The sequence below is a fragment of the Anser anser genome (genome assembly GCF_964211835.1).
Source record: "Anser anser genome assembly, chromosome: 6".
Taxonomy (NCBI): domain Eukaryota; kingdom Metazoa; phylum Chordata; class Aves; order Anseriformes; family Anatidae; genus Anser; species Anser anser.
Window position 1 is genome coordinate 30037127 of NC_139726.1, and position 26938 is coordinate 30064064.

The 26938-nt window shown below is 39.5% G+C and overlaps 1 protein-coding gene across 8 annotated transcripts in view; it reads right to left on the reverse strand.

Moving 5' to 3' along the window:
• The window catches only part of TRAF3IP1 (TRAF3 interacting protein 1), a 45547-nt gene that overhangs the window by 14991 nt on the left and 3618 nt on the right, over positions 1–26938 (reverse strand). For 7 of the 8 annotated variants that reach the window (XR_014585865.1, XM_083841146.1, XM_083841147.1 and 4 more), the window contains 8 exons: positions 24422–24583; positions 22816–22956; positions 22210–22674; positions 21006–21083; positions 13617–13692; positions 7512–7610; positions 1427–1517; positions 599–685 (listed from right to left, as the gene is read on the reverse strand). Coding sequence is in view for 7 of the 8 variants with exons in the window: in XM_083841146.1 (XP_083697272.1) it covers positions 599–685; positions 1427–1517; positions 7512–7610; positions 13617–13692; positions 21006–21083; positions 22210–22674; positions 22816–22956; positions 24422–24583 (1199 nt within the window). In the remaining variant the exon portion in view is untranslated. The remainder of the gene's footprint in view (positions 1–598; positions 686–1426; positions 1518–7511; positions 7611–13616; positions 13693–21005; positions 21084–22209; positions 22675–22815; positions 22957–24421; positions 24584–26938) is intronic. The other variant, XM_083841150.1, reaches the window with a different exon arrangement.

Consider the following 26938-nt stretch of genomic DNA (forward strand, 5'->3'; position numbering starts at 1 on the left):
AGAGACAAAACAAAAATGAAAATCTATTAAGATCTGTCCAATCCCATTAAGATCTATCCAGAATAAAGGAGACAGCAGCTCTCTCCCTTCCTCCCATAACATAAAGCAGCACGTAAAATTCTGTCATTTCTAGTCACAGTCCAATTCTGAAAACAGTCAGTCATCCTCCTCTCACAACAGGATGTTACTCTCCTTCTGGACACACTGCTTGAGTGCTCAGCACTTATTAGAGATCACCCATAAGCCATTTTGGCCATCATTTCAAGTGCGTGTTTTACAGATCTCTTCTAGTGGTAGTTTAACGTTCTAGTCTTATCTGTTTCAGAGTTCCCAAAGGCAAAAAAAAAAAAAAAAAAAAGGAAGTTGTATCTTTGAACTTGCAGATGTGGCTACTAACTGTAACTTTTATATAATGAATTGGATTTGCTGAAATCGTGAACAAATAAAGCAGGCTTTAATTTTCTAACCTGAATGAACTCATAACAGCAGTAAGGTAATCCCCTGCTAATGCTATACAGTGGCAGGGGATGGACAGAAAATCTAATGCTGTGGCATGAGAGCTAGCGACGTCTGCTCTGCCACCTCTCACATTCCTTACCTTTCTGGAAGTAAGGCCTCTACGCTTTCTTGACGTTTTACTACTCGGGGCGGTGCTGGTCTTGCACTGCTGGGACGGGGAATACGTCTGCAAGAACAGAGACCTCTCCATTTATACTTTAAAAGGAAGCCTCACGTGTCCCTCAGAGAGAAAGATATGCATATACAGATGAACTTAGTAATTTAGTTGATGCATAAAAACACTCAAAACATTCCCAGTATATAATCCAATATAGCAATACCTTCTATCCTAGTGGGAGTCTAGGAAAATAAAAATCTAGGAAGTGTGACCTTAAAGAAAACGATTATGATTTCGTGTAGAACCACCTCTTGATTTGTATCCAGGTTATTTTTTAGTGAGACAACAGTTATTTAGCATTAACAACAAATTTAGCATTAAAAATACACGCTGCATTGCAAAAGGAAAAAAGCGATACAATTACAGCAGCCTTTTTCTGGGCAAAGAAAAAGTAAACTGGGATTTGAAAGGCGAGTTCATTTTACCCTTAACACCATACTTCGGAAATGCATCTGCATAATGCAATGCTCTTCTCAATAGACACTCCACACATCCCTCTCACTTTAATAAGATTGCATCAAAGCACTTCATGGACGATGAAAATAAGTCCAAAACACTTTAAAATGTTAGTTTTGTTTACAGAAGGAAATGAAGATGAACAAAATGAACCATATATGGGATAATCTTTATTATTTGGTACCACAAGCAGAAACATGCTGTTCAAAGTTTCCTTACTAATTTCAAATTGACTGAATTACCTCCAGACACCATCATAGCTTCATTCAGACAGAATGAAGAATAGGAACAAACCTTTGGATAGCCTGAGGAGGAAGATCATTGGGTACTTCACCATTTTCAGATACCGCAGGCTTTTCAGGAGCAATGTTCTCTGCTTCTTCTTCTATTAAACGAAAAAAAAAATGAAAAAAAAAGTGTAATTTTGGCTCAGCTGTCAAAGTTGCCAAGGAAAATCTAACTTTTCTTTACAACAGTACTTCAAATCTTATCAGCACTATAATTTATGCTAATGAAATACATCGTATGACAAACTTTATAAATAAAAATCTATTTGCTTATATAAAAGTTAAATATCTTATGAATTTCTAGTTTTTTGACACCTCAGAGTATTCACAATTCAAAAGGGACACTGCAAAAACATTTAAACTTTCATTTTTTATTTGTTTCTTAATATCGTGAAATTCCCTCATATGTTTAAATGACATCATCTCACTAGGTTCTTTCATAATTTCACAGCAATGTTTGCAGTATTTCAAGCTGCTCATTCTACAAAGTCACGAGAGGAAAAAAAAAGGTTTTAAAACTGTATCTCTACATTGATTTTTTTAAAACCTTAATTTTATTTACATTAAATTAACTCCTTATTTTCCTTTACTGGTGCTCTTAGTTGACCCTGACCTGAACAGGGCTCAAATGGAGTAGCTGACTTCCAACAACCCCTTCCAACCTGAAGGACTCTATGGCTGGAGGATGAGTGTGTACTCTATCATCCCACCACTGTGATGCTCTCTGTAGGGCTGACCCATTTGCTGTTGAAACTGGACAGACGGTGCAGCTGATGACGTGACCCCACACCTTCCAAGCTCGGGTTGGACCGTCCTCCACAACAGCAGAGAAGATAAATGGCCTCTTTGCCCTGACAATCTAACTGAGCAGGCATCATTCACAGCTTTCTGCTTGAACGTTGCTACAAAATAATTTTGGTAGGTAAAAAGCATTTGATGTCCTTCAATTCCACCTAGAAAACTTGCTCAGATGAACAACCTGTCAGTAAGCATTGCTCCTGTGTAATGCCACACACACAAAAGACATCTCTAACACTATTTCTTCCATCCCAGCATCCCTCAGCTCTGAAATCACCAATGAATGGCACCAAAGGCCAAGTCACACTGACTTTTACAGGCCAAAATCTAGGTAAAGAAAGAGTTTTCTTTCTCAGAGTCTTGTATTCCACCTCCCTAATGTGTTTGTGTATTCTCTGAACAGCCATTTCACTTGTAGGACCTTCCAATTTAAAATTACCAAGTAGTTTTATACAGTATTTTGAAGAAACTTTATGTTTAAAAAGTGTATTAATCCTACATACAGTCTACTGAAGAACATATGGAAGATACATAAATACACTTACCTTAGTAAGCACTAAATGCACTTAACTAGTAAGCACTGTGTTAAGTTTTCCCTTGGTCTTACTGGTATGGGGAAAAACAACTGTGCCTCACACGAGCGGGAGTGCTCCCTGCAGTAAGGCACCAGGCCTGAGTCCAAAAGGTTCGCCCGGTTGCTGGCCGTATCGCAAACTTCCTATACTTCCCAGGGTGGCTCAATTAGCATACCTGCCTAATGAGTGTGATAGGGATTTCCAAATCCTCCTTCTGCACGGCAAAAGGCATTTTAGCACAAGATGGAGATCACGAAACAACAGAGAAAGGAAAAGCAGAGGTCTGCTCCTTACTGAAAGATCTGCTGTTGCATGAGGACTCTGCTCAGAGCCTGCAGCTGCAATCCCAGGAGCTGAGACTGGTGACCAAGGGTATGCCAGTTAAGTCAGACCGAGTGAAGAACACTTCGGCAGCCCGTAAGGGTTTGGGGAGATGTGTGTGCCCAGGAGTATTTCTCTGGGATGTGTCACATTCAGCCTACTAATGGCACGGCTTTACTTCTCGTTCTGAAATGCCACCACGCATCTTAGACACGGCTGGTTTCTGCAGCTCTGTGGGAAGCTCATGCGGTCCTCACATGCCCCTATACACACCCGAACCCCAGGAAAAAAATGCCTACAAGGTTCACTATTTCTGTTTTCAAGTCAACAGCTACCATCAAGCAAGGAGCACACACCGCTAAATAATTTAGCTGTTGGAACAGCATCAGCTATACCCACGGCTTCTGCTGATTTCTTGCTCTCGCTGCACCTTGACACGTATCACACTGACTCCACATAGACAGAAAGCCAATGGCTGACAAGAATCCTTCAGGAATTCATCTACTCTGTGTTAAAAACCTCACTCCCCTGGTTCATTCCAGCTCCGACAATGCCTCAGCGCGATGCTGCGACGTGCACAGAGCCGAGCCAGGGAGGCCTTGGGGCTGCCAGGGGATTTCTACACTCACCCTTTGTTACTGGCCCAATTCTCCAGCAGTTGTAGGGAACTTTTGGTGGAATAAAACTTTCAGTTCTAATACAAACAGAAGCCACAAACACAAGTAATAGAGCGCAGCAACGTCCCGTATTGACATTAAGAAAATGGAAAGCGTATGTTTTATTAAACTGGTTATTAATAATAATGACCTGTAATACATTGCAAGAAGCTCCTCACAATACCTGCTTATTTTCAAGTTAAAAACCATAAAGTGCTCATAAACCATTACTTTTTTTTTTTTCCTCAGGAAAGCACTTAACTGAAGCACAAAAGCACTTTCATAGATGGCTTTTTGGTATTCTTTTAACTAAAAACTCCTTGAATAAAGTCTACTCAAACCATGCAAACACAAATTGTGTTTTTATTCAGTTTTAAAAAATCTTTAATGTATAGCATTAGAGGTTAAGAGTCCCACTAAAGTACAGAAGTGTTTTATTTACTAAAAAGCACTGTTTTATTTCTACCAGAAGTTTTTAGCTATCATCGGTATGTTCACTATGTTCACCATATATTCACTATATTCACTATATATCACCGTATGTTCACGGTATGTTCTTTTGTCACTATAAACTCAACTGATCCAGAGTCACTGGCAAATCCACCTGGAAATACCAAACACACTGATTTTTCAGAGAAGTTATATGAAGTCCTTAAAAATAATATGAACAAATGAGACATTAAAAATACACACTGAACTACAACCAGCTTCTGACTCAAGATCTACTGCCAGAGCCAGGAGAACGGGGACAAACATATTAGGGATTGTTTCCAGCAACTCGCACCGCAGTGCTACAGACATCAATGTTCTGGTCATTAAGCAGATCAAACATCAGAAACAAAACATTGTTAAGAAGCCAAAAGACAGTGGAGGATCAAAACAATTGTGTGGATAGAATAACTGAGTAGACGGTCCTGAAAGTTAAGTAAGCTGTGCAAAAAGGTACAACGGATGATTAACGAGGCAAAGCCATGCCCATCTACTTTGCACTGCTAAAAGCACAGGGATTGCTCTCCCTTCAAGGAGCAGTTTACAGAATCCTCAGACATAATTAAAGGTCCAGAGGAAATTCAGAAGCAGCTCACAAATTTATTTATTTACTTATTTGTTGAGTAGTCACAAGTTCCGTGCACGCTCTTGAAAACCCTGTAGGAGAATGGAGTTCAGCTCCTCCCTGACTAGCCTGCTCCAAAGGCACAGCTGCTGAGGAAGGACACCAACTGTGGTTTTCAAGCAGTCTCAACACCCAGCTCCCATTTAACTCTGCTGGAGTATAAATCTAATGCATAATTAATCAACCTAAATGCTAACATGGCCCAGCTGCACAAGCAACCGATGCAGTGCCTAAACATCTTGCTGGGACCAATGGCTGGGATGCTTCGACAAACGGAGCTGAGTTTCAGTAGCTTCCTAAATGCTTTTGTGAGCGTAAACTGGCACTGCCACCAAAAAAACCTCCTGCTTCCATGCTTCCCACTCCTTCCTGTTAGCACACATGTTCACACACTGCTTAAAGAACGCCTCGGCACGGCTTGGTGTAAGGCACTGCCCTCCCAGTGTCTGTGGAAAGGACGTTCACATTTTATATGGGTCAGGTCTGCGCAGGTGAGTGGCAGGAGCTGTGATGGCTCAGCTGAGTAACTGACAACATCCCAAGGTTACTGTAAGGTAAACTTCAGAAGGAAGACCGGCATTACTCCCGCAGAGTACCTCAACACAAGCACCAGAATCGTGAGAACATAACCACCACCAGTGGAACCCCAAACAGAGCTCGTTTTAGAATTTAACAATGTTAAGAAAGCCTTCAGTGTTAATCATCACTTCTGAAAAGCCTCACAAAGGCCTACGCTTCATATAGTGACTGTAAAACGCAGCTGCTCCGCCCTCCTTGCCGCAGTGTGTGCATTCATTTGGACATATCTAAAAGGAGTAGAACCTAAGTAACTTCAGGGGTGAACCTCCACACTCGTAAGAGCGATAGCTGAGGCAGGAGGTACACCCTACTGCCATGAAGCTTTATACAGATACTTCTTATTCAACAGGCTGCCGTGAAGTAGCCAGCAAGGATTCCAAACAGAGGACATCAAGAAAGAATAAGCGACATGCTGACAAATCCACACTTATAAAGAAAGAAAAAAAAAGAAAGGAAAAGCCTCTGTGCTCAAAGACAGAATGTATGACTGAAGCTGAATTAAGAAATTACTATTTCTGCCAAAGGATCCATCAAAATAAGTTTATTTCAGCCAGTGAACAATGCTTTTAAAATCCTATAAATGATTCTTCACAGGATCCCAGACTGGCTGAGGTGGGGAGGGACCCCCGGGCCCACCCGCCCCAGCCCCGCTCCAGCAGGGACACCCCGAGCAGGGTGCCCAGCCCCACGTCCCGGCGCCTCCCGAAGCTCCCCAAGGAGGAGACCCCACAGGCTCTGGGCAGCCTGTGCCAGGGCTGCGGCACCCGCCCAGCACAGAAGTGCTGCCTGGTGCTCAGAGGGAGCCTCCTGGGCTCCAGGCTGTGCCCAGGGCCTCTCGGCCTGGCGCTGGGCACCGCTGGATGGAGCCCGGCTCCTCCTTCATTGCATCCTTTGGAAACTTTCATTTGCAGTTATAAGAATAATACAGAAAGAAGGAACAGGTCACTTCTGACTTATGATGATTACTGCAAAAATACGCATTCAACTTAGCTATCTGCAAGGACTGCTGTTATAAATTGTTGTAAGTGATTTTGCATTCCAATTGTGAAAGCAATTTAATGTGTGAAAGAAATATTCATTCCTCTAAGATCTTACAGAAAATTAAGGTTCACTAATGCACTAGTACATTACACTCTTACTGAACAAAGCTGAAAATACAGATGACTTGTATTTTATACCACCTGAAAATCTGATCCAAATCAATAATGAACCTGGGGGTATTTCTCTTATACACATTCAAATTGGAAATACAGAAATATAAAATTGTATTTCATAACAAATACATTCCAATAGACAAGACAGCTCCAAAAGATAAAAGGAATTAGCATAGAAGTTCTCCCAGTTGTGTAAAGTCACGCAAATGTCTTGGCCAACTGTCTACATTTCATTGGACTGACCCAGCTATGAGGCCCTAAAGGCCACAGGTGGACTGGGAAACAGCCTTTGACCTCCCACATACATGGCATTAACTCTCCTAACTAGGTCAAGCATCTGGATCTGGAGAAAATAAAAACACAGCTTTTTGCTTAAGTGTCAGTTCTTTCTCCTACATTTTGCTTCTATTACTCCATGTATACTGTATCTGGATACAAATGACTCATTAACAATGTATGCCTTGGGAGCCATACACATCTTCTAAAAAAAAATGGAGAAGTAGGAATGCAGAGATGGAATTTGTCTCTAAAATCCTGTAAAATGCAAACACTAAGCGAGACTCCCAAACATTTGCACAAAAAGGCAACATGCAGTGATTCACTTCTTACAAAGAACAAGTCACCAAGGGATTCAGGTGCATTTTTCCTTGGGACAGTGTAAACTCTGAGAACTTGCATAAGGGTAAGAAAGGATAGAAGGATACAAGACTAACTTGTTTATCAGGGAACACACATTTATCAAGCCAGGACATTAACCACAACATTTGATTAAAATACAAGGGAGCAGTTGGATTGAGTCATTTAACTTATATCATTTTAACTGCATGGATTCAAGCTTGACCCCAAAGCACTGAAGTTAGACTTTCAAAGGCAGACAAGCTTTTATTCTTCCTACCATTCTGTTTGACTGCAAGTCCTGGTTCAGCTTTCTCTTGCAGTTTAGCAACATTGTCCTCTGAAATCCCATCTGCCACACTCTTCATCTCTATAGTTCCTATAAAAAAACAGTTTATAGTTAAATGAAACCACAGGTACAATAACAATTTTAAATAAAAAGCCCTGCTAAATATCTGTTAGACTTACTAGTACTTTAAGAGCTACCCTACTTTAATAAAACATCTTGAATGCAAATAAATAATATCTAAAGTTCACAAAGGCTTTTTACATGACCACTGATTAAACTCCTTACGTTACTGCAAATTAAAGGCAATTTCTTCAACTGAGAACTGATTTAGAGATATTTATTAGCCAAATAGCCGGTAACACAATACTGCATTTACCTAACAAAGCCTAAGTAATTACTACAATATGCAATATTGTTTGTACACTACTTGAAATGCACAGTGCACTTTTGTTTATTTCAAAGGGTTTTGCTTTAAATGCATTTCATACTAAAGCCATTAAGAAATTTCAAGCAAGAAAAGCTTACTTCCAGCATATTAATTCCACAGCTTGCTGGTAATGCTATAGAAGAATCTAGTCCATCACTTTTGATGCTACCTAAAATGGCTATTTTCACTAAAAAAATGAAAGACCGTTTTATTTACCAATTATCTTAAGTTAATTCTCCCACTTACAACAGAAGAATGTTGACAAAAGCAAGGTAACAGGAACTGGAAGAAGAAAGCTGAAGTGCAGGTATACTGGTGATTTCTAAGTTATGTGACAAAGGAAAAAGAGACATTTGGGGCAGAGGGAGACAAAAGGAGGAATGATTCAGCACCATTTGTACATGATTCCTAAAAACATACCTGAGTGTTTAATGTGATATTAAAAAAAAAAAAAAAAACAAACACCATACAGTTGGTCACAATACCTACGGAATGGGTAGAATATTTAGCTTTGGTCTTGCCATTACACAATACACTTCCCTTACAATAATATGTTCAGTCTTTACACTCCTCAAAATATAAGAGAAGCGGAATAAATTCAGAAAGAGGAAGATACATCTGCAGATACTGAGAGGGGTACCCGAAGTGCTGCCCCAGAACTGAACTGAGCGTTTCCAAGTCACCTTATTTGCAAACAGGTAACTGTAACACAAGGGTAAAGGACAGACTCACCACGCCCCTATCCTCAGGCCACATTTCCACCAGCAGAACAAATCAGCAAACAGTTCTGAGTGCTCAGGAAAAGATTTGCCAGACAGTGGCCTGCCTAACACTTAAGGCTGAAGTGTCCAACACTTCCAAAACAGTGATGCAGGTACCACAAGCAGCATAAAGCTGACGCTTTCAGGACACACAGATCAATAGCAGAGGATCTATCCGTGCATTCATAATGCTATATAGCCCGTTGCAGCAGCAATGTTGAGTTCTGCTTGCTTTTGATAAAATTAATATACAGCAGCAAATGGCCAACAGCCCTTCCATTTACCTGTGCTGACAAAGGCCAGGGTGAGGGGCCACTTGATAAATCCGAAACAAGCATTTAAAAAAAAAAAATCCTCACCAGCCTATACAGCTGTGCCACAAGGCACCCATGAGGTCTGGAGCTTTGCAGAAAAGCCATCCCAACAGTGGAAAGAGAAGTCCTTCACTCCATCAGAAAGGCAGGGTTTCATTCAGAAACTAATTATGTCATGCCATATATTAAAGCAATTCCCAAGGCATCCATTGTTGAAGATACTAACACGCCACTGATAAACAGCTACTGGCAGAACAGGTACAGACTGTCAGAGAGTTGCTACGGGCTAGACAGATGACTAATGTGATTTCCCAGGGCAGTTCACACATTACCTTCTGACAGTTTCCAATTATCCAGACAACTAGATCAGACTCAGACCTGACATGACAAGCACTGCTTTCCCTTACTTGTAGAGCTGGCTCAACTCTCTCTCTGGAGGCTGTTTGAGCACGTCATGAATTGTTGTTTGCTTCCTTTCTGCCTAACAAAGCAATATACAGCGAGGTATGCACGACAGACAGCAGGCACGTGTGGTGACATCTCAAAATTAGCCACTGCGGTCCAACAGGCTGGCAGGTTGCCATTGGGTTATTCCCCAAATCAGTTGTTTTAATTTCTCAGCAAAAAGGCTCGGTTTGGCTCCCTCCTGAACATACAATATAACATCCCTGAGAAACTACTACATAGGTCACAGACTGCAAACCAAGAGCTCTTTGCATTCAAAAGCTGGGTTTGTAATAAATTCTCCTGGTTTTCACCTCTTCCTCTTCTGTGGCATCAATCCTTATTACAGAACCAGTTTTTAATATTCATAGGTGGACATGCAAGTTTGTGGGCAGTTTTCTTCCAATACACACATGTGGTGTGCGCACACACATGATGAGCATTACCTCCAGAAGTAAGAGTCAACTATTTTCAGATGCACAATATTCAGTGTCTTAAAGCAAAGTTGTTCAGATCTCAATTAAGAGCAAATGTAAGTTTAAAAAAATATATATGTATTTAATTTATAAATCAACTTTTAAATTAGCAAAAAAGATCTCTACAACATGAAAACAGCTTTGCTGCAAGGCACGTTGCAATTATGAAATAATTATGGCCTTAGTAATAACACTAACTATAAAAAAATTTTTCTAATACCACTAGAAATTTGTTCTTAATATACAGATGTGAGCAATGATGTTACAACTTGTTTTCATTACCAGGATAGCAAACATATTTGTAATTGCTTAACTGTCCTCCATTTTCCACTTCAGTTCTGTTTATCTAAGAGGACGAACTGGCATAAACCAGCCCCTTTCTGTTCGACTGATATGCACGTATTTATCTTCAGTTAGCATTAGAAAATACAGAAAGCTCTGATCGTCATCGTCCATCGCTACAGAGAACAGTGAGCAACAGGCATCAGCACAGCTCCAGAAGGTTTTTGCTACCCTCTGGATTACTTGTTGGAGTATCTATGAGCATAGATCGCAATATTGCCTATTGCAACTCTGCTGTACTAGAACCAAAAGAGGGTTAATGTCCCCAAGTGCTTATCATATAGGTAAACTGACATTTGAGTGCACTGGCCTGCTGCATCATGAAAAAAGGAGTATTTTAAAATATTTACCTTAAAGACAAAACACGGGATAAAAGGTAAATCACATTTCATTTATTAGAATAACTGGATACTGATTTTAAAGAAGAAAAAGAAGAAATGATCCCATAAAACATGCCATGTCTGGTCACTGCAGTTTAGGTCCTGTCTAGGCTATAAAGAAAATATTCCGTTTTGAAAATAAATAAATAAAGTTGTAGGATCAGCTAAGGATCACTAAGTAGTAAAATAAGACTACATTTAATGAAATCCAGATGGTATTTTTCAGCAACAAAATTATTAAAACCTCACAGCATGTAAGTACATGAGACGTGATATAAAATTTTCAATAAGCACTAAGTTGACCTAAGCTCCTAAATAACACTTGTTTATTTCGGAGCACGCCAAAGTGCCAGAACATTTTAAAGTACTTAAGGTGCCTAAACATCTTTTTATTTTTTCTAAATTCTTTTGAAGGCATGACTATTGATTGTTATAAATACGGTATCGGAGCTCTAATATAGCTTCCCTATTTCAACACGGACATTTTTAAACCCATTGAAATGCAAACCTAAAGAAAATATGGATTCTTGGGAAGACACGCAGCAACACAATCTCTTTACATAAGGTAAAAATAGTGACATTAGCAAACTAAGGGTGTGAAGATCCTCATGCTTCATTAGTCTAAACAGAATCAGTCTTTAGCCAAAATTAGCTACTGTAACAGGTATCAGTTCACAGGTGTTACTGTATCTTCTGAAATGAGATGTTAAATTGATTTATGTACAATGACCCTTCTTCACGAATAAAACATCAGCTGTCAAGGCACAAGACCACTGAAAGAAAACTTGAATCATAGTAAATAACCAGGTCACTGAAATAAAAGTAAAAGGAAAAAGACACTTAGATCCATACGGAAATTGCAGTTACGCTGTCATTATATGAGCTCTGGTTATTAGCCACTTTTGTGCCTTACCTATATGCTTCCCTGGGCTCTTCCTATTGGCTTATTTAAACAACGGGCTAGCTGTACTAAGTTTAGATCCTTTTATTCCTGATGCGAAAGTTTAAGTACTTGGCATATTCTGAACAGAATCTAGTTTCCAATTAGGATGCAAATACAATACTGAATACACTTACTAACAAAAGCTGGTGACATAAATCAATTACAACGAATCACTCTAAGAGATAAAATTATTTCCTTATTTGCAACGTCTTGCACCACTGTCTACTAGATTTTGTTAAAACCATCTCAAGACTAAAAACTGCACTTAAATCTTGTCCAGAGACAACAAGAAGTGACCAATGAGCGGCAGACAACCAGCGATGTTTCTTGATGATTGTACCATTTGCGTGGAGCTCCAGCGAACAAAGATTTGGAAGAGGTTATCATCCAAAGGCCGGTACAATGGCCTGTACTCCACACCTTTACAGCCTGTATCAATGCACTTCCTAACAAACAAAAGCAATCTCACAGCGCTGTTAGCGCTTGTGACAGCCATGACAGACTTGGCACCAAAGCAAGGACACCACCACCAGGGACAACTCTTGGCTGGCACAAGGTAGCCTTTTACCACTTCTCATATCCTGCTGATAATCCCCAGGTACTAAATAAATATCTTGCCTTCCTTCCCTGCACTCTGAGCAGGAATGCCACAGGGTTTGGTTCCCTTCTTACACATGGCTAAGATACTGAGAAAGATGACACGCGACAAGGATTCAGCACTGATGACACCCAGACCACCTTCCCTGCTCCAGCTCAAACCACAAGGTCCCAGTCTGACATCAGTCCCGGTACAACAGCTGACCACAGCTGTGGTGGCAGACTTTGGCCAAAGTCAAAGTCTACCAACACATGCCATGCTCCAAAACTCAGAGGAATCTTCTCTAATAAAAGGGGTGACAAGCCAGGGGTTTTAATTAACAGCTTATCTTCATCTGCTTTCCAGCTTACACCTGGACTACTGCAAGTATCTCAAGTTATGGAAATTACTCAAAAAATATTTGGCTAGTCTTGAATTTACCCAACCATCTTTTCACTTAAAAAAGCCCAGAAAGTTGAACACAAAATTGTATGGTTTAATGTACGGCTTCTCAGACAAATACATAGGGTAATTCCTTTCTGCATCGAACAGTAATCAGTTAATTCAGAGAATGTGCCTTTTTTTTTCCTTTTTTTTTTTTTGACAAATATGATCTTTTCATCTATAAAGCCAAGATTTCTAAAAACCAAACACACAAGGACTTCAGATGCTTGAGAAAGGATTAAGAAATTAAGAATGTTAATTAGGTCTGAATTCCATAGCCAAATTTAGGAACCACACTCTTCCCAAATATTAGAAAGTGATGAAGTTAAATATTTCAGGGTTCTTAATTATATGATTAGTACCTACAGAAAAGCATATCTAGCCTCACAAATTTCTTTAATCTTACTAAAACATCTTAAACAACTAAAAATTCTTAAACAACATATCATAAGTCTTACTTAAATAAAAATATTGTGCTGGATATTGCTTTGTTCTGAGTATTTAAGGAACCTTTACATGTTCCTTTATGTAAAGGTAACGTGCAATATTTTAGCATCTGAGACAATACTGTCCACTTACCCTCAATAACAGAAGAGAAACAAAAATTAAGCCTCCTAAAATTATGCAAGGCACGTTTGTCTAACCTTGCTAGATTATGGAGCAAAGAAACATTTTTTTGTGAAACTAATGGAAAAAGGAATAGCTGCAGAGCAATTAAAAGCACTTTCAGAGAGAAAACTATAAAAATCAAGACGAGGCTGAATTTATATCTGTAATTTTGCTTGCAGAAAACGACCAAACTGAACAAAGTACCACTCTCCACATACCAAATATATGTAAAAAAATTGCCTATTGGATTCATAAATGCAGACTGAGTAAAAACAAGCACTGAAAATAATAAACAAGGATATTTAAGTATTTATCCTGTTCCAGGATAATAATAACCCTCCAGCATATTTAATAGAAATAATATCCTTCTCCTAGTTACCTTCTCCTCCGGGTTTGGCGCGTTGCCTTGATCCTTTTGTTGAAGGCTGCCTTGAAATTCCTGCAGGACTTTCGCTCTTAAAAAAAAAAAAAAAAAGGCACAAAAATTATATATTTTTAATATAGAAATGTATATTTAGATATAAATTTTAATTACATGTGTTGCTTTTTTGTCTACATTTATTAGGTATTAAATATACATAAAAATGATGCACACATATAAAAATATCTGAAGTCCATTTTCCTCAGAAGAGTACAGATGTTATTGCTGGATACATGCTAGTTATATATGTATTTTTAATGAATTCATATGATTAGATTTCACTATTGTAAAGACAACTTCCAAAAGTGAACTAAGCATCTTCACGGCAGAGAGATTTTGCAAAACCTGCAACACACCTGTGATGCCACTACTGGTCTTAGAATACAGTGATTCCCTACCAGTGAGCTACCAAAAGGGATAAGATGCTTAGCATCACCTGGGTGTTTCAGCTATATCAGACTCACAGTTCTCCTTTAATCTTCCGGGAAGTATTTTCAATTTATTTCCAGAATAGAAGCAGGCACGAACAAAATCATGACGCTAGACTCATATAGTCTTTTACTCAATGGCAACTTCCCGGGACAAACTAAGAAATGGGTCCTGTCAGAAGGACCGGCAAACAAGAAATGGATGACCTGAAGGAGCAACCAGTACGAAGAGGATGATAACAGTTCAAAAGTGGAAATATAAAACTGAAGGAAAAATCAGGACATTCATGAGGACTCTGTCCTAAGTCCCAAGTGATTCAGAGAGGCCAGGAAATGAAGGCAGGCAAGCATACTCAAGTTTTATTATTTTCTCTGGATATAGTTTTCACTGCCTGAAGTTAAGAACAGCTGACTGACAACGCTTTCTGCAAAGGCACCGTGTTATGTGTTTCAGTGGCCATAGGTCCTTGGAAAGGAGCAAGTTAAATCCGCAGATCCATTTGGCTGGAAGTTGGGAAGGCGATGTGCACGAGCTGCAGCCTCTCGAGTGACGAGAGCAGCACCGGTTCTAGGAGACAAAGCCGCAGGGGTCCTCAGAGGCCTGATGTGTGAAGGGATAACTGAGCCTACACTCAACATTTGTTGCTAAAAAGGATGCAAACACCTCTGAAAACAACAGATGAAATACAAGTGATTTATAGAATACCATTTCACATTTCTATGCTCTCTATTCCCTGTAATAAATCCCCGCATCACATTCAAAATCCTGAAATATGCTCAGCACCTTACTCATTAACTGTTTTTTGTAATTTGTGTGAACTAACAATTCATGCAGTTTGCATTCAAGAATAGCTGCCAACTCTGCTGATAATGTCCATATTCATAACATGAACGAGAATTACATATTCTTCAATTTCTATGCAAATGTTAACATTATGTTCCAAAAACACAAGTAATAGAAAACTGCCAAATTACATAATGTAAAGGTAATGTTCATTTGCCATAATATCTTATAGATACGACAATGGAACATATATTCTGTAAAGGAAAATAACACTACAAAATGTTTCAAAATACAGGATACCAGTACGGAAATTTACTCAGACTAACTTAGGTGACCATACATGAGAGAAGCCCACCTCTACACGCCTACAACAACGTGGCCCCACAGACACAGTTACACGAAGGAGAGTGAAGATTAGACACCAGGAATATGCTTCTAAGTTTGATCTGAAGGCAAATGTTGCTTCTTTGTACACCACAACAAACTACCAGCTCAACAGAAGCTCTCGGCAAACAAAGGGGAAGTGCTATTAACACCACAGAACTATGGTACGCAAACCATGATAGGGAAAGCCAGCAGCTAAGCCAGAGTCAGCTCCAGCAATTAGTTTGGGTAATTCAGAAACTACGTTTCCTTCACCTCGGCAATGTAATATAACATGCACGTTAAGAATTTCAGGAATCTGGTATTGAATCAGCCAGAAGAAAGCCCTACACGCTACACTTGGCAAAAGTCTAGCCAGTAGCTCAGTATGGAGTCCTGCTTTGACGTAAATTAATTTTGACGTAAAGTATCTTCACTGGATTGTTACAATCGTTGTTTGACCCACAACCAAAGCTACCAATATTTTTGTTTTTGCTCTTTGAGAAACACTGCCACATTTTACAGAAATTAGATAGAAGGCCAAAACGCACAGCTAATATTGAAGTGGTTCATCGTAATCCCTACCACCTTTGGCAATCACAGCCCTATACAAGGAGGAAAGCAAAGCTCCCATACCATCAGAGCCGGGCTCTACAGGCCTGCAGGCCACATCTGGCACGCTCAAACATTGGCAGCTCCTTGGGTGATGTAATTATTAGCACAGGTGGGGAAGGAGTTGAGAATAGGTGCTGAGGCTTCTGGAGAAGTGGAGTCAGTCATTTATTTATGTCAGGTAGTGGCTGCAAACACTGCTCGACACTTTTGTAGCGCCACATGTGCACGCTGGCAACAGGTGCAAAGTAAAAGCTAAAATTTAATCACTATGGTAGCATACAAAAACATAAATCCCACAATATTTATGACTTGAGCTTTTCCAAAGGGAGATAAAGTAGGTCATTCTTCTTCTTACAAATTCAGAGGTTCCAAGACTTTGAAAAGCAGTAAATGCAGCCATTAAAAAGAAATCTTACACTTCATCTCACACAATGCTGGAAAAAACATATTTAAGTGGAATCCAAGATGGATGTACACACACTTCCCCGTTTTGAGTAATTACATTTCTATTTGGAGAGGATACAGCAGTCTGCTGTAAACCATCCAGTCTGCTACTCTGTCCTCATTATTTAGCCTTTATATAGGTTGGTATTCACTGTAAGACATAAGAAAATAATGATTTGTAACATTTCAGTTGATCAAGAAGAGGAATACACTGTGAAAAGACACCCTGCCAAACGGTTCATTCCTCTCGCCTTCCCTGCAGTAATCAACCTCTACATTCATGAAGGGATGTCACAAACAGCTTCTATCAATAACTTTTACACACAGATCCTCGGGCTCCATATGCTTTGATTTTGTACTGCTGAAACTCATTGACAACCCTAATGCCTGCCACTGAAGACGAGCAGAAGGCAGCACACAGAGGATGCAAGTGGTGTTACAGCACTCGCACAGCCCTAAGTTTTCTTAAGATAGCAGCTGGGACACCAAAACTAATAGGCAGCTTAGCTTAATAAGGCAACATTTTTTTTCCGGTATTACTACCATGCAGTTTGCCTTGTGGGTGAACCCACAAGGGTTTCTGCCCTCCTAACTAATTCTGAACATGCTTACATACCTCTCCAGCCATGGAAAGAAACTACGTGCATCACCAGTCAATGGGAGAAAACAACTGACACCCAAGCAAAGGAGGGGGACAGCTCATTACACAAACCAGCCACTGTAAATTGCTCCCTGTAATTCATCAGAGCCACTGATAGTTCACTAACAATATATAAGAATGACATCTGTGCAGAGGGATCTTTTTCAATCACCTCTGTTTTGAATGACTTTCCTTCTGATTAGATCCATGGTGCCAGGAGGCATACTTGCATGTGTACTCTAAGTAACATATACATAGAAAGACAGATATTTTACAAAAATAAAACTATATATACACAAACACACACACTTTTTATTTTTGTGCAACAGACTACTCCTCAGCACATAAACACAGCTTATTTCTAAAGCTTTTAATGCAAGCTACATATCCATCCAAGACTTTCATTGCTCTTTCCCTCAAACTGCCTATATTTCCTGTCTTTATTTCTAAAACAGACATAATTATTAATAGGCAGAATTCGTTAGTGTGCAATAGCAACATGGAAGATCCATATTTGCTAAGCTTCTTTTTACTGCAGTGGTGATAAAACTAGGAAAATATTAATCAATTATCTTTTCCTGAAGTAGGGGCTCACAAGATGATGTTCTATTGTCATTAGCTTCTGCTAATTAAAACCTCTCAAATGCAAAAAGAGCCATTAGAAAAAATCTGTTTCTTAGAATGTAAATTTTAATGTTGGATTTCTATTATGGCAGCCAATTATGAATAACTGACACCAAAAAGAGTTCCAGTTCACAGCACTGGAACAAACGTAGCTGGGCCATAACCGGGAGATTTCCATGGAACCTTTCTCTCTGCTGCTTCTGGGGCAGTTATGTCTTTTTTCATTCAGTGGTTGTTTCATTATACATTCTAGATGAGTTCCAACAGAAATAGAAGTTCATTAGACGAGACTTAGAGGCTGATTCAAATGACCAGTTCCAGAGCAATACAGTTTGAACAGCAAAAAATAAAAGTTATTATAGAAGTGGCCAAAAGTGACAGGATATTACAAAAAGCTTTAGCCAAAAGTTTCAGCAGCCATCTGTAAAATGGAAGAGACTTTTCCAGCGTGTCTTGCCTTAGGGGTAAAATGACATACCTATTCAGCAGGCACTTTTCAGATAAACAGCACCATACGCTCCTAAGGTCTACAGCTTGAATCACCTCTTGTTAAAAGACAAAGTTATCTTCGTTATTTTGTAGCATGACTGATTGAGCTTCTAAGTGTCCATTTTAAACAAGACTTCTACCTGGACTGAGAGTTCACAAAATAGAGCTTAGCTAGCACTGGTCACAGTGTGGTATGCAGCAGCTAGCCTTCAAGCAGGAAGGAGTCTCCTTCCGTTTGCCATGTGTTAGCCAAATGTTTCTTCTTAATTCCTACTTATAGTTGCTTTCTTTTAGTTCCAGAAAATCATGGATACCCACATGATGACTGTTACATGCCGGGTAACATACACTTTCTTCAGCACAAGGAAAATACATTTAAAAAAAATCAACCTGTGAAATTTAAATCGCATTTTAAGGCTGGCTTTAGATAACTATCACCAAGAAAAAATGAAAACTTCAATGAGTAAAGAGACTCTTATCTAGACTCCTAATCTCAAAGGAGCAAAGGCAGGAATTAAACTTTGCAGTATGTGTACAAATAAAAAAAAAAAAAAGAAAATCAAAGTTAACTTGTTCTCTAAAGTAAATGCAGCATAGAATCCATTTAGCCTGAAATTCCATGGACATCTCAAATTAAATAAAAGCTCCCATTTCCACATTGTTTCCACATCCTTATGCTGTGAAACAGGCAGAATATCTGAAGGAAGGACCTGTTTGAAAAATAGTGAAAACAAGACAAAATCAAGTGGAAGATGAATGGCACATTGCAACATAAAGCCAAGGAAGACTAGGTTTGGAAAGAAAGATAAGCTGTGGCTAGGAGTACAACGACAGAGAGCAGGACTAGAAGCCAGTGATACGTAACCAAACACAACAGGAGCAATCCAGAGAAGAAGAGGTCAGTCTCTAGGGCAGAAGAGAGCGGGCATCATGTTAGGCGCTGGCATATCAGACGCTGCTTGAAAGGGGCTGTTTCAAATTGTTTCACTTGCTGTGTATGATAATTACAAAAAGATGGATGCTAAAGATTTATTAATTACGCAGCACACACTAGCAAATAATACAATGAAATACTCTTCGAGTGCATAAACACATAAATCGTTTCCTTTCTTTTTAATATATTTATTTTGCTGCCACATGACTTAAATAGTATTAAAGTAAATCCCTGGAAATAAAGGCATTATCCTGCTGTGAAACTACCGCGAGGAAAGGAAGATCAGCCCCAGTCCATTAAGATGCACTTCCCAATTATTTCATGCTGGAAATGATTCACTCACTTTGCACAGCTATCCCAGCTCTCCAGCTTTAAAGATTCATTGGAAACATTTTCATTTCGTTCCCCTCTTCCAGTCTTAACTAGGTGACCATTTGTCATGCACTAGTCTAAAGTGTATGTTTTCATCACCTAAAAGCTAAGCACTGTCTACTGTTACGCAAGCAAGTAAAGGAAAAGCATGTCATCTAGATTTAAGGTAGTAAACCAACATGCCTTGGAATCACTCCCAAAAGCACTTAAGACGGGAAATGAAACTTTACTGCCCTAGCGTATTATAGTGGTGCCCAAGAGCACTACGATAGTTTGGGATGAGGCTCAGAATTTCCATTAGAGACCCAATTTGCAGGAAGTTTAACTTGGCCATGAATATTTGCTTCAGGCTAAAAACTATTTTATAAGCTCTCCCTCCAAGTGCCAATAATTTAAAAAGTTTGGTTGGATTTCTGTCAAAGAATGGCTATAAATTTGTCATCTCATGCAGAAGACACAATGATGTCAGTGGCCCACAGACTCCCAACAGAGACTCCTGCTAGACTTGGGATCCTGCCGATTTCTTCCTAGCCTGAACTACTTTAGGTTAATTTATTGAAGGCTCACTCTTTAAACATTTAGCCAGATGGCTTCATAATTCCCCGAATTGCCTCAGGTCATCAAGAAGCAGCAGATGCAGACAATGGTATCACAAGCAACAGCTACTGTTCAGAGGCAGTCTGTGAATTCCTATTCTGCCCTACCATCATCCAGCTGCAAAACACAGGCTCAACGCAACACTGGATTCATTTTCTTTCCAACACAGCAACTTCTATTAAAGTCCCTCTCCTGGTTTTGGGACAGGTATTCATCTTCTTCATAGTAGCTGGTGTGGTGCTGTGTTTTGGATTTAGGATGAGAATAATGCTGACAGCACCTGGCTGGTTCAGTTGCTGCAGAGCAGCGCTTGCACAGAGCCAGGGCCCGCTCTGCTCCTCGTGCTGCCCCCACAGCGAGGGGCTGGGGGTGCACAGGGGGCTGGGAGGGGACGCAGCCAGGACAGCTGGCCCAGGCTGCCACAGGGACACCCCGCAGCCACAGGACTGGGGGGCTGGCCAGGGCTGGGGGACTGCCGTTGCTCAGGGACTGGCTGGACATCAATCAGCTGATGGTGAGTGAGTGTGTTTTGCATCACTTAGATTTTTCTTTTCTTCTTTTTTTTTTTGTTCCTCCTCCTTCTCTCTTATTAAGCTGTCTTTATCTCAACACAATAGTTCTCGCACTTTTACCTTTCTCAGTTCTCTCCCCCATCCTGCTGCGGGGGGAGCGAGTGAGCAGCTGTGTGGTGCTGGGCTGCCTGCTGGCCTAAACGACAAAAGTACCATAAACAAACATGCAAATATACGACAGCATTGCAGGGAAGATTCAGAGGAGTAGGGAGAAAATTTTGAACAGATAAACATTTTTCTGAAGCACTCAATGATCAATAACTAGAACTAAAAATCTGGAAATAAAAATGAACTGATTAGGCTTTTTTGTCCAAGCTATGAGAAATTTTAAAACAAGCAAGAATCAGACAAGCACCTGTTTTAGAGCCCTAAAAGTCAGCATCTGCCTATCCTTCAGTCTGACTTTCATTACATGCAGATTCCCAAGCCATTCTAAAAAGTAACGCCCTCTATAATCACCTTCCCAGATCTTCTCTACTACTAACCTCATTATCTGGCTGGCACTTGCTGTCTTTAGTCGGCCTCTGCAATTTTCTAAGCTTGGATTCCTCAGAATCTGTGGACTAAAAACAAGTAATTGCTTTAGATTCCATGTGCTGAGGAGCAAGCTACTTACCTGAATTACGTGAAAGGGGAAATAAGAATAACATTGTAATGTGCTCAGTTCTGCTGTGTACTCATCCTTCTACCTACCCTCTTTACCTTGCCCGGCTCTCTTGGAAGCCTAACGGAGTAAAATTAAACACTATTTTTGAGTAATACCAAGAAGCCTCAAAGACAGCAAACAGGTAATGCCAGAAGTGCTTTCTCAATTGTAACATAAATTAAGCTACCTCCTAACAGCAGCGTCATTGATATCCGTTAATCCTGAATTTCTACCTTGAACCAGCAAACAAAAGAAGAGCAAAGGCAAACAACAACTGTTTAGACGAAGATTTAAATATTAAAGACAATGAGGAGATGGCTTTTAAGGCACTTTAGGACTTTACACTGAGACCTGAAGTAAGTTGTAGTGGCAGATGCACAGTCTACCACAAATAGAGCACCCTTGCTAAAAGGAAATGATTTGACCCAAATGGGCTTCCCAACAATTCTTTCAAGAAAAAACAAATGAAGTTGGAAGCAAGCAGCTTAGACTAGAAAGCAAAAAAAAAAAAAAAAAAAATGCAGACACATGGCTCCGTCCTATGGGTTCCACTACGGAAGAAGTAGGCTCAAGAGATAGATTAATGACCAGTATGGCTCAAAGAAACTCTCTTCAACCCCCATCCCAAAAGCTAGCTGTGGCTGCAACAACAGCATGCATTACTGGGAAGATGTGAGGATGCAAGTACACAGTTCCAACAGTTGCTGCCACCCCCCCCGCCAAACAGAATCAAATGTGGTGAGGAGAATTCAAACAAGCACAGGTCAGAAAATAAACTGCTTGTTAGATGTTCAGGAAGCACAGTCAGACGAGTCCAAAGGCTCAGAGACAGGATGGTACACACACAGCCTCAGCCACATTCTGACAAGATCAAATCCATACCAAAAAAAACCTTTCAATTCATGAGAGTAATTGCTGTTAAAGAAAGTACTTAATCGTTAAGTGAACATACAAGACAAGACACCAGACCATTTCAGAAAAATCTTCAGTCCTTACCACAGCATGCCAGAAGTTATTTTTCTCTGAAATAAAATTTCAATTACCTTTTTCTCTGCTTTATCCTTTCCATGCTCTTTTACATGCTCCCCATCTTTTCCTCTGTCCCTCTGCCTATCCTTGTCCCGGTCTTTTCCCCTTTCTCTATCTTTCTCTCGTTCTCTATCCCTAGCCTTATCTTTGTCTCTTCCTTTCAATCTGTCTGTTTCTCTTCCTCCTTCACTTTTTTTCTCCCTTTCCTGTCCTTTATCACGTTCAGCATCATCTTCTCGTTCTATGTCTCCTTTCCTTTTGTTTTTTTCTGTTTCTCTTCCTTGTTTGGTTGTTCTCCTTCTTTCCCTTTCTTGTTTTTCCTCTTCCTTAAAGGTGTCCCTTTCAGCATCTTTGTGCCTGTCTTCATTTTCTTTCAGTTTATCACTTTCCTTTTCTCTTTCTTCACTTTCTTTGGAATCTCCTTTGGGTTTTCTGTCTCTGCTTGAGCTTCGGTCTTTAATTTCAGTATCTCCTTTTCCCTAAAAGAAAGTAAAAATTAATATTTAGTTTCAATACACAGCAAGTTTATAACACAGTTACTTTTTACAGATAAAATGTACGCTAAAAGAAATTTTAAAGAATAATGGTAGCCAGTGTACCCGAAAGTTGCAAATGCCTACCTCTTTATCCCTATGGGGTTTTTGTTCTTCTGTTTTGGGCTCTCTGCTTTCTTTATCTCGAGATTTAGAGGACGGAGGTTTCCCTTGAACATCAGCTCTTTCCCCAGCTAAGATCCTTTTTACAGCAGCATCACTGGAGAGCTGCAAGAAACAGAAAAAATCCCTGAAATGACTAGGTTATTTTGTTATTATCTCCCTTCTTCCTAACTCTGTAGTCAACATGACTTTTTTTTCCTTTTGAAATAAAGCTTGTATTTCTGCTCTTCCAAAAACATTCTTTCACAGGCGTAATAATGGTCCTTTAAGTTAAACACCTCTTTGTAATTCTCACAGCAATCTGACCACATGTACTAGGACTATATAAATACATTGTGCTTTTTATGTATGTTAGCAGAATTGGCAATTCTCATTGCAACACCTTATACATTTTTCAAAACAATAAGGTAAATTGCTGTCAAAACCTTATTCCATGGCTGCTGGATCAGTTAAACATTCTTAAAATTGCATTGTTATGTATTTGCATCCATTCTCAGGCCACTTCAGTGACATCTAATACTTGCTCAGCAACAGTCATTAACAAGGAAAACTACATTAAGAATGACTTTCCGTAAGCTGCAGTCACTGCTTTTAAAAATCTTTTGCATTTGGTGAAGTTAAGAAGACAAGCAATTCTTTAAACAGTTAAGTTAAATATAAGTTTTCATGTCTACTTAGAAACTTCTTAGACAAGAAGTTTGACTGTTCTTAAAGAAAAATAAATAAATTAAAAAACACACACACACCCCATCACATTTCTGAGGAATTCTTCCTGAAACAGGATTTGCTTTTAGATCACTAAAACTGATTTTGCCCTGAGGGTTGACTCCTGATTTGTAAATATAATACTATGGATTTTTGTGGGTTTTCACATTTGGACATTAACATCTGCACATTAACAACACTTGCCTGAACTACCTAACTCCAAGCAGCACAGTCAGCTCATCACCAAAAGTATCAAGCTAGAGCCTGAAGCAAATCTTTTCCACAATGTACATCAAGCTTATGTTTCACTATAAAGCCAAGGGGTTAATTATCTTTGCTTAAGTGGGTAGACGATATCCTTTGGATATTAAATCTCATCACACCATGCTAGGAGGCTGTGCCATCAAGAACATTCTCTAACTTGTCCCATCTTAGCGCACATGTTCATCAACTTCCTCCTTCCTGATCTCAAGCAATCTATACAGAAGAAGCCCGTAATATAAATTTAAATTAATAGATTATCAGACAAAGATTATCCAAATAAAATCTCCATACAGCTTGTATATATTATAGGACTTCATTGTTAAATATACACAATTTGTTCACATTCATAACTTCAAGGGTTTTCAACTAAGATATCCAGAATGTATTTGTGTGGGGACCTGGCTCAAACTCTGCTAAGGATCACATACTATATTTCTGTTAATATTATTAATTATTATTATAAGTGGTGACTCAACACAGTATATCTTGTGTAATTAAAAATAGCAATGAGTGTCAATGTCTGTCACAAATAAGCTCTGATAATATGTAAAATAAATAAATATGTAACTATGTATATAAAATATATATAGTGATGTCATACCTTATTTAAGCAACACTTCCCAATCGCTTGAAGAAATTCATTTGTTTTTTCAGGTTCATGTCCAGCCACAACACGTGCTGGTTTTACTGCCAGTGGCTCTCCTGTTACCATTACAACAGCATCAATTGCCTTCTGAAGGAAGCTGATTTTGGCATCTTTATCCTAGAAAAACAACAATTAAAAAATAATATTGAGACTCTAAAATAATTCCATACACCACCTAAAGGTTAGGAAAGCTCCGACTGGAGGTGCAGAAAGTGTCTGTACAACAGGAGCAGCTGAACTGTGGCTCACGAGGAAGTTTTGCCACGGATGCCAGGAGCCAAAGCATGGCTGAGCTCCCTGGGAATGAAGCATCACCAGCCACCCTGCCCGCACCTCTGGGTCGCCCCGCGAGGGCTGGGAGCCCAGCTTAGAGCTGCCCCGAAGCAGAGGGGCCTCTTGGGAGAGCAGTTTCCAAACCTGGACCAAGGGATGCATTTGTGCCTAAATCTCTGTGCTTTTTTTTAGACTCTCCAAGGTGAATTGTGAATTTGGAGAATCTCAGGCACGTGGGGATTTGGGCATGTGGTTTGTAAGGTCAGGGAAGTGGGCTACCCTGCTTTAGTTAGCCACTTATTTCTGATTAAGAAGTAAAAGCTTTGAGCAAGGATGAGTATTGAACTTCAATGACCAAATTAAAAGTAGAATTTTGTGGTTTGTGTGGGTGGTTTTCGTATTGTTTTTATTATTATTATTATTATTATTATTATTATTTTCTTTTAAGTATATTTATCATTTAGCTGCAGTACACTTTCTGACACTGTTTTCAAGAGAATAAAGACGTTGCAGAAAATACAATTTTGTATAAGAAATGATGCAAGCATTACCAAAAGAAACACTAAAGGGTTACAACAGGATTGTTACAGTAATTATTGCTCAGAAAGACAACCATGTTGCCCATTTTTCGACACAGGAGTCCCAGTTTTATGGGACTTGTGAGTCCAAACTGAAAGGCTTACATGCTTATACATGTACTTTACGAACCAGACTTAACCTTGAGTAAAGAAAACATACAAAGGATGGTGGCCAAGAGATACAGGCACATATTTTATCTCCACAATTACCAGATGTGTTTTAGTTTTACAATTACACTTACAATCAACTTTCCCCATGTACCCTTTAGCAAAAGCGATGACTCTTGGTGATTATGGAAAAACATTAAGAAAAATAAAAGCAAAACAAAACAACACCCACCAACTAAAATGTTATCGGATGCTTCACAGCACAGATAACGAGATGATGGTGTGAAGTCTCTGCAGCTGCAGAATACTGGGGAGGGGGGCATGGATTAATTAATAAAGCAGAGTAAAATTCAAGGAATTTTACCAGTCCCATCACAGAAGTCTACTTACTCATCCTCTACTTTCTTGAGTGGAGATAAAGATACCTTACTAGCCTGTTAAAAAGTAAACCCACATGAGAAGAGTTCTATATGTGTGTTTTAACAGGTATTGGTTCGGATGAGTAGCAACTACAACATTTAAGCCAATAACCAAAAAGCTGACCACTGACATTTCACTTACTTCAGCAAAGTGAGCAGTTTTAACTACCCAAGAAACCACCTGATTTTGCACTGCACTTCTTTACTGTCTGGGCATCTCAGGTGCACAGATCCAGAACGGTCTGGACCTAATTTGACAAACATACCAAAATAAAGGAAAGCACCAGAAGCATTCCTCAGCTGAGCAAGGCCAATACTCTTTAAAGGCCATCTGGCAGCATTATCTACTCCTGTGGCACTGGAGCTTTATATGGCTGTCCGTGCGATATCCCAAGTCCCAGAGCTGCTCCATAAACAAGACCTGGGTTGTGCTGCAAGCATGTGAATGATAACTAAACGCGTGGGAAGACGGTCTCCAGAGCCAGGGTACTTCCCGTCTCCAACTCTTCCGAACAGATTAAAACAAACAACTGCCACATAGCTAGGATTTTCAGATGTCTCCACCAACATCAGGGCCACTTCACCCTCACCAGTGATCCCTGCATTGAAAAACAAGGAAAGAAAAGGAAGGAAATGCTGCACCCTCCTTTGATTAAAATAGTTGCCCACCCTTTCAAGGACATATGCAATCTGTTAATGCAGGGAAGGAAGCAGGATACTATTCTAAACCCAACATTTTCAAATAAAAGTGATCCAGAAGTCCCTCTTATATCCTTGTCTTTTTCAGCAGTTACATTATCAGTGTTTTCTGTCTGAACAAGAAATCTTTATGAAGCCAGTGAGAAACCCACAGATCCCACCTGGATCAGTAAATAAAGTTCTACCAGAATAGAAACAAACATCTGAAACAGTGCTGAGAGCTTTAAAACCACACAAAAAAAAAATTCTATTAATCAAAGGCATCTCTACTATTCCATGTGCTAAGACTTTTCATATACATATATATATATATAGAGAGAGAGAGAGAGAGAGAGAGATAAATAAAATATAAAGCTGATGGGAAAGGCTAACAGAGCCTGACATTCAGTCTTTCC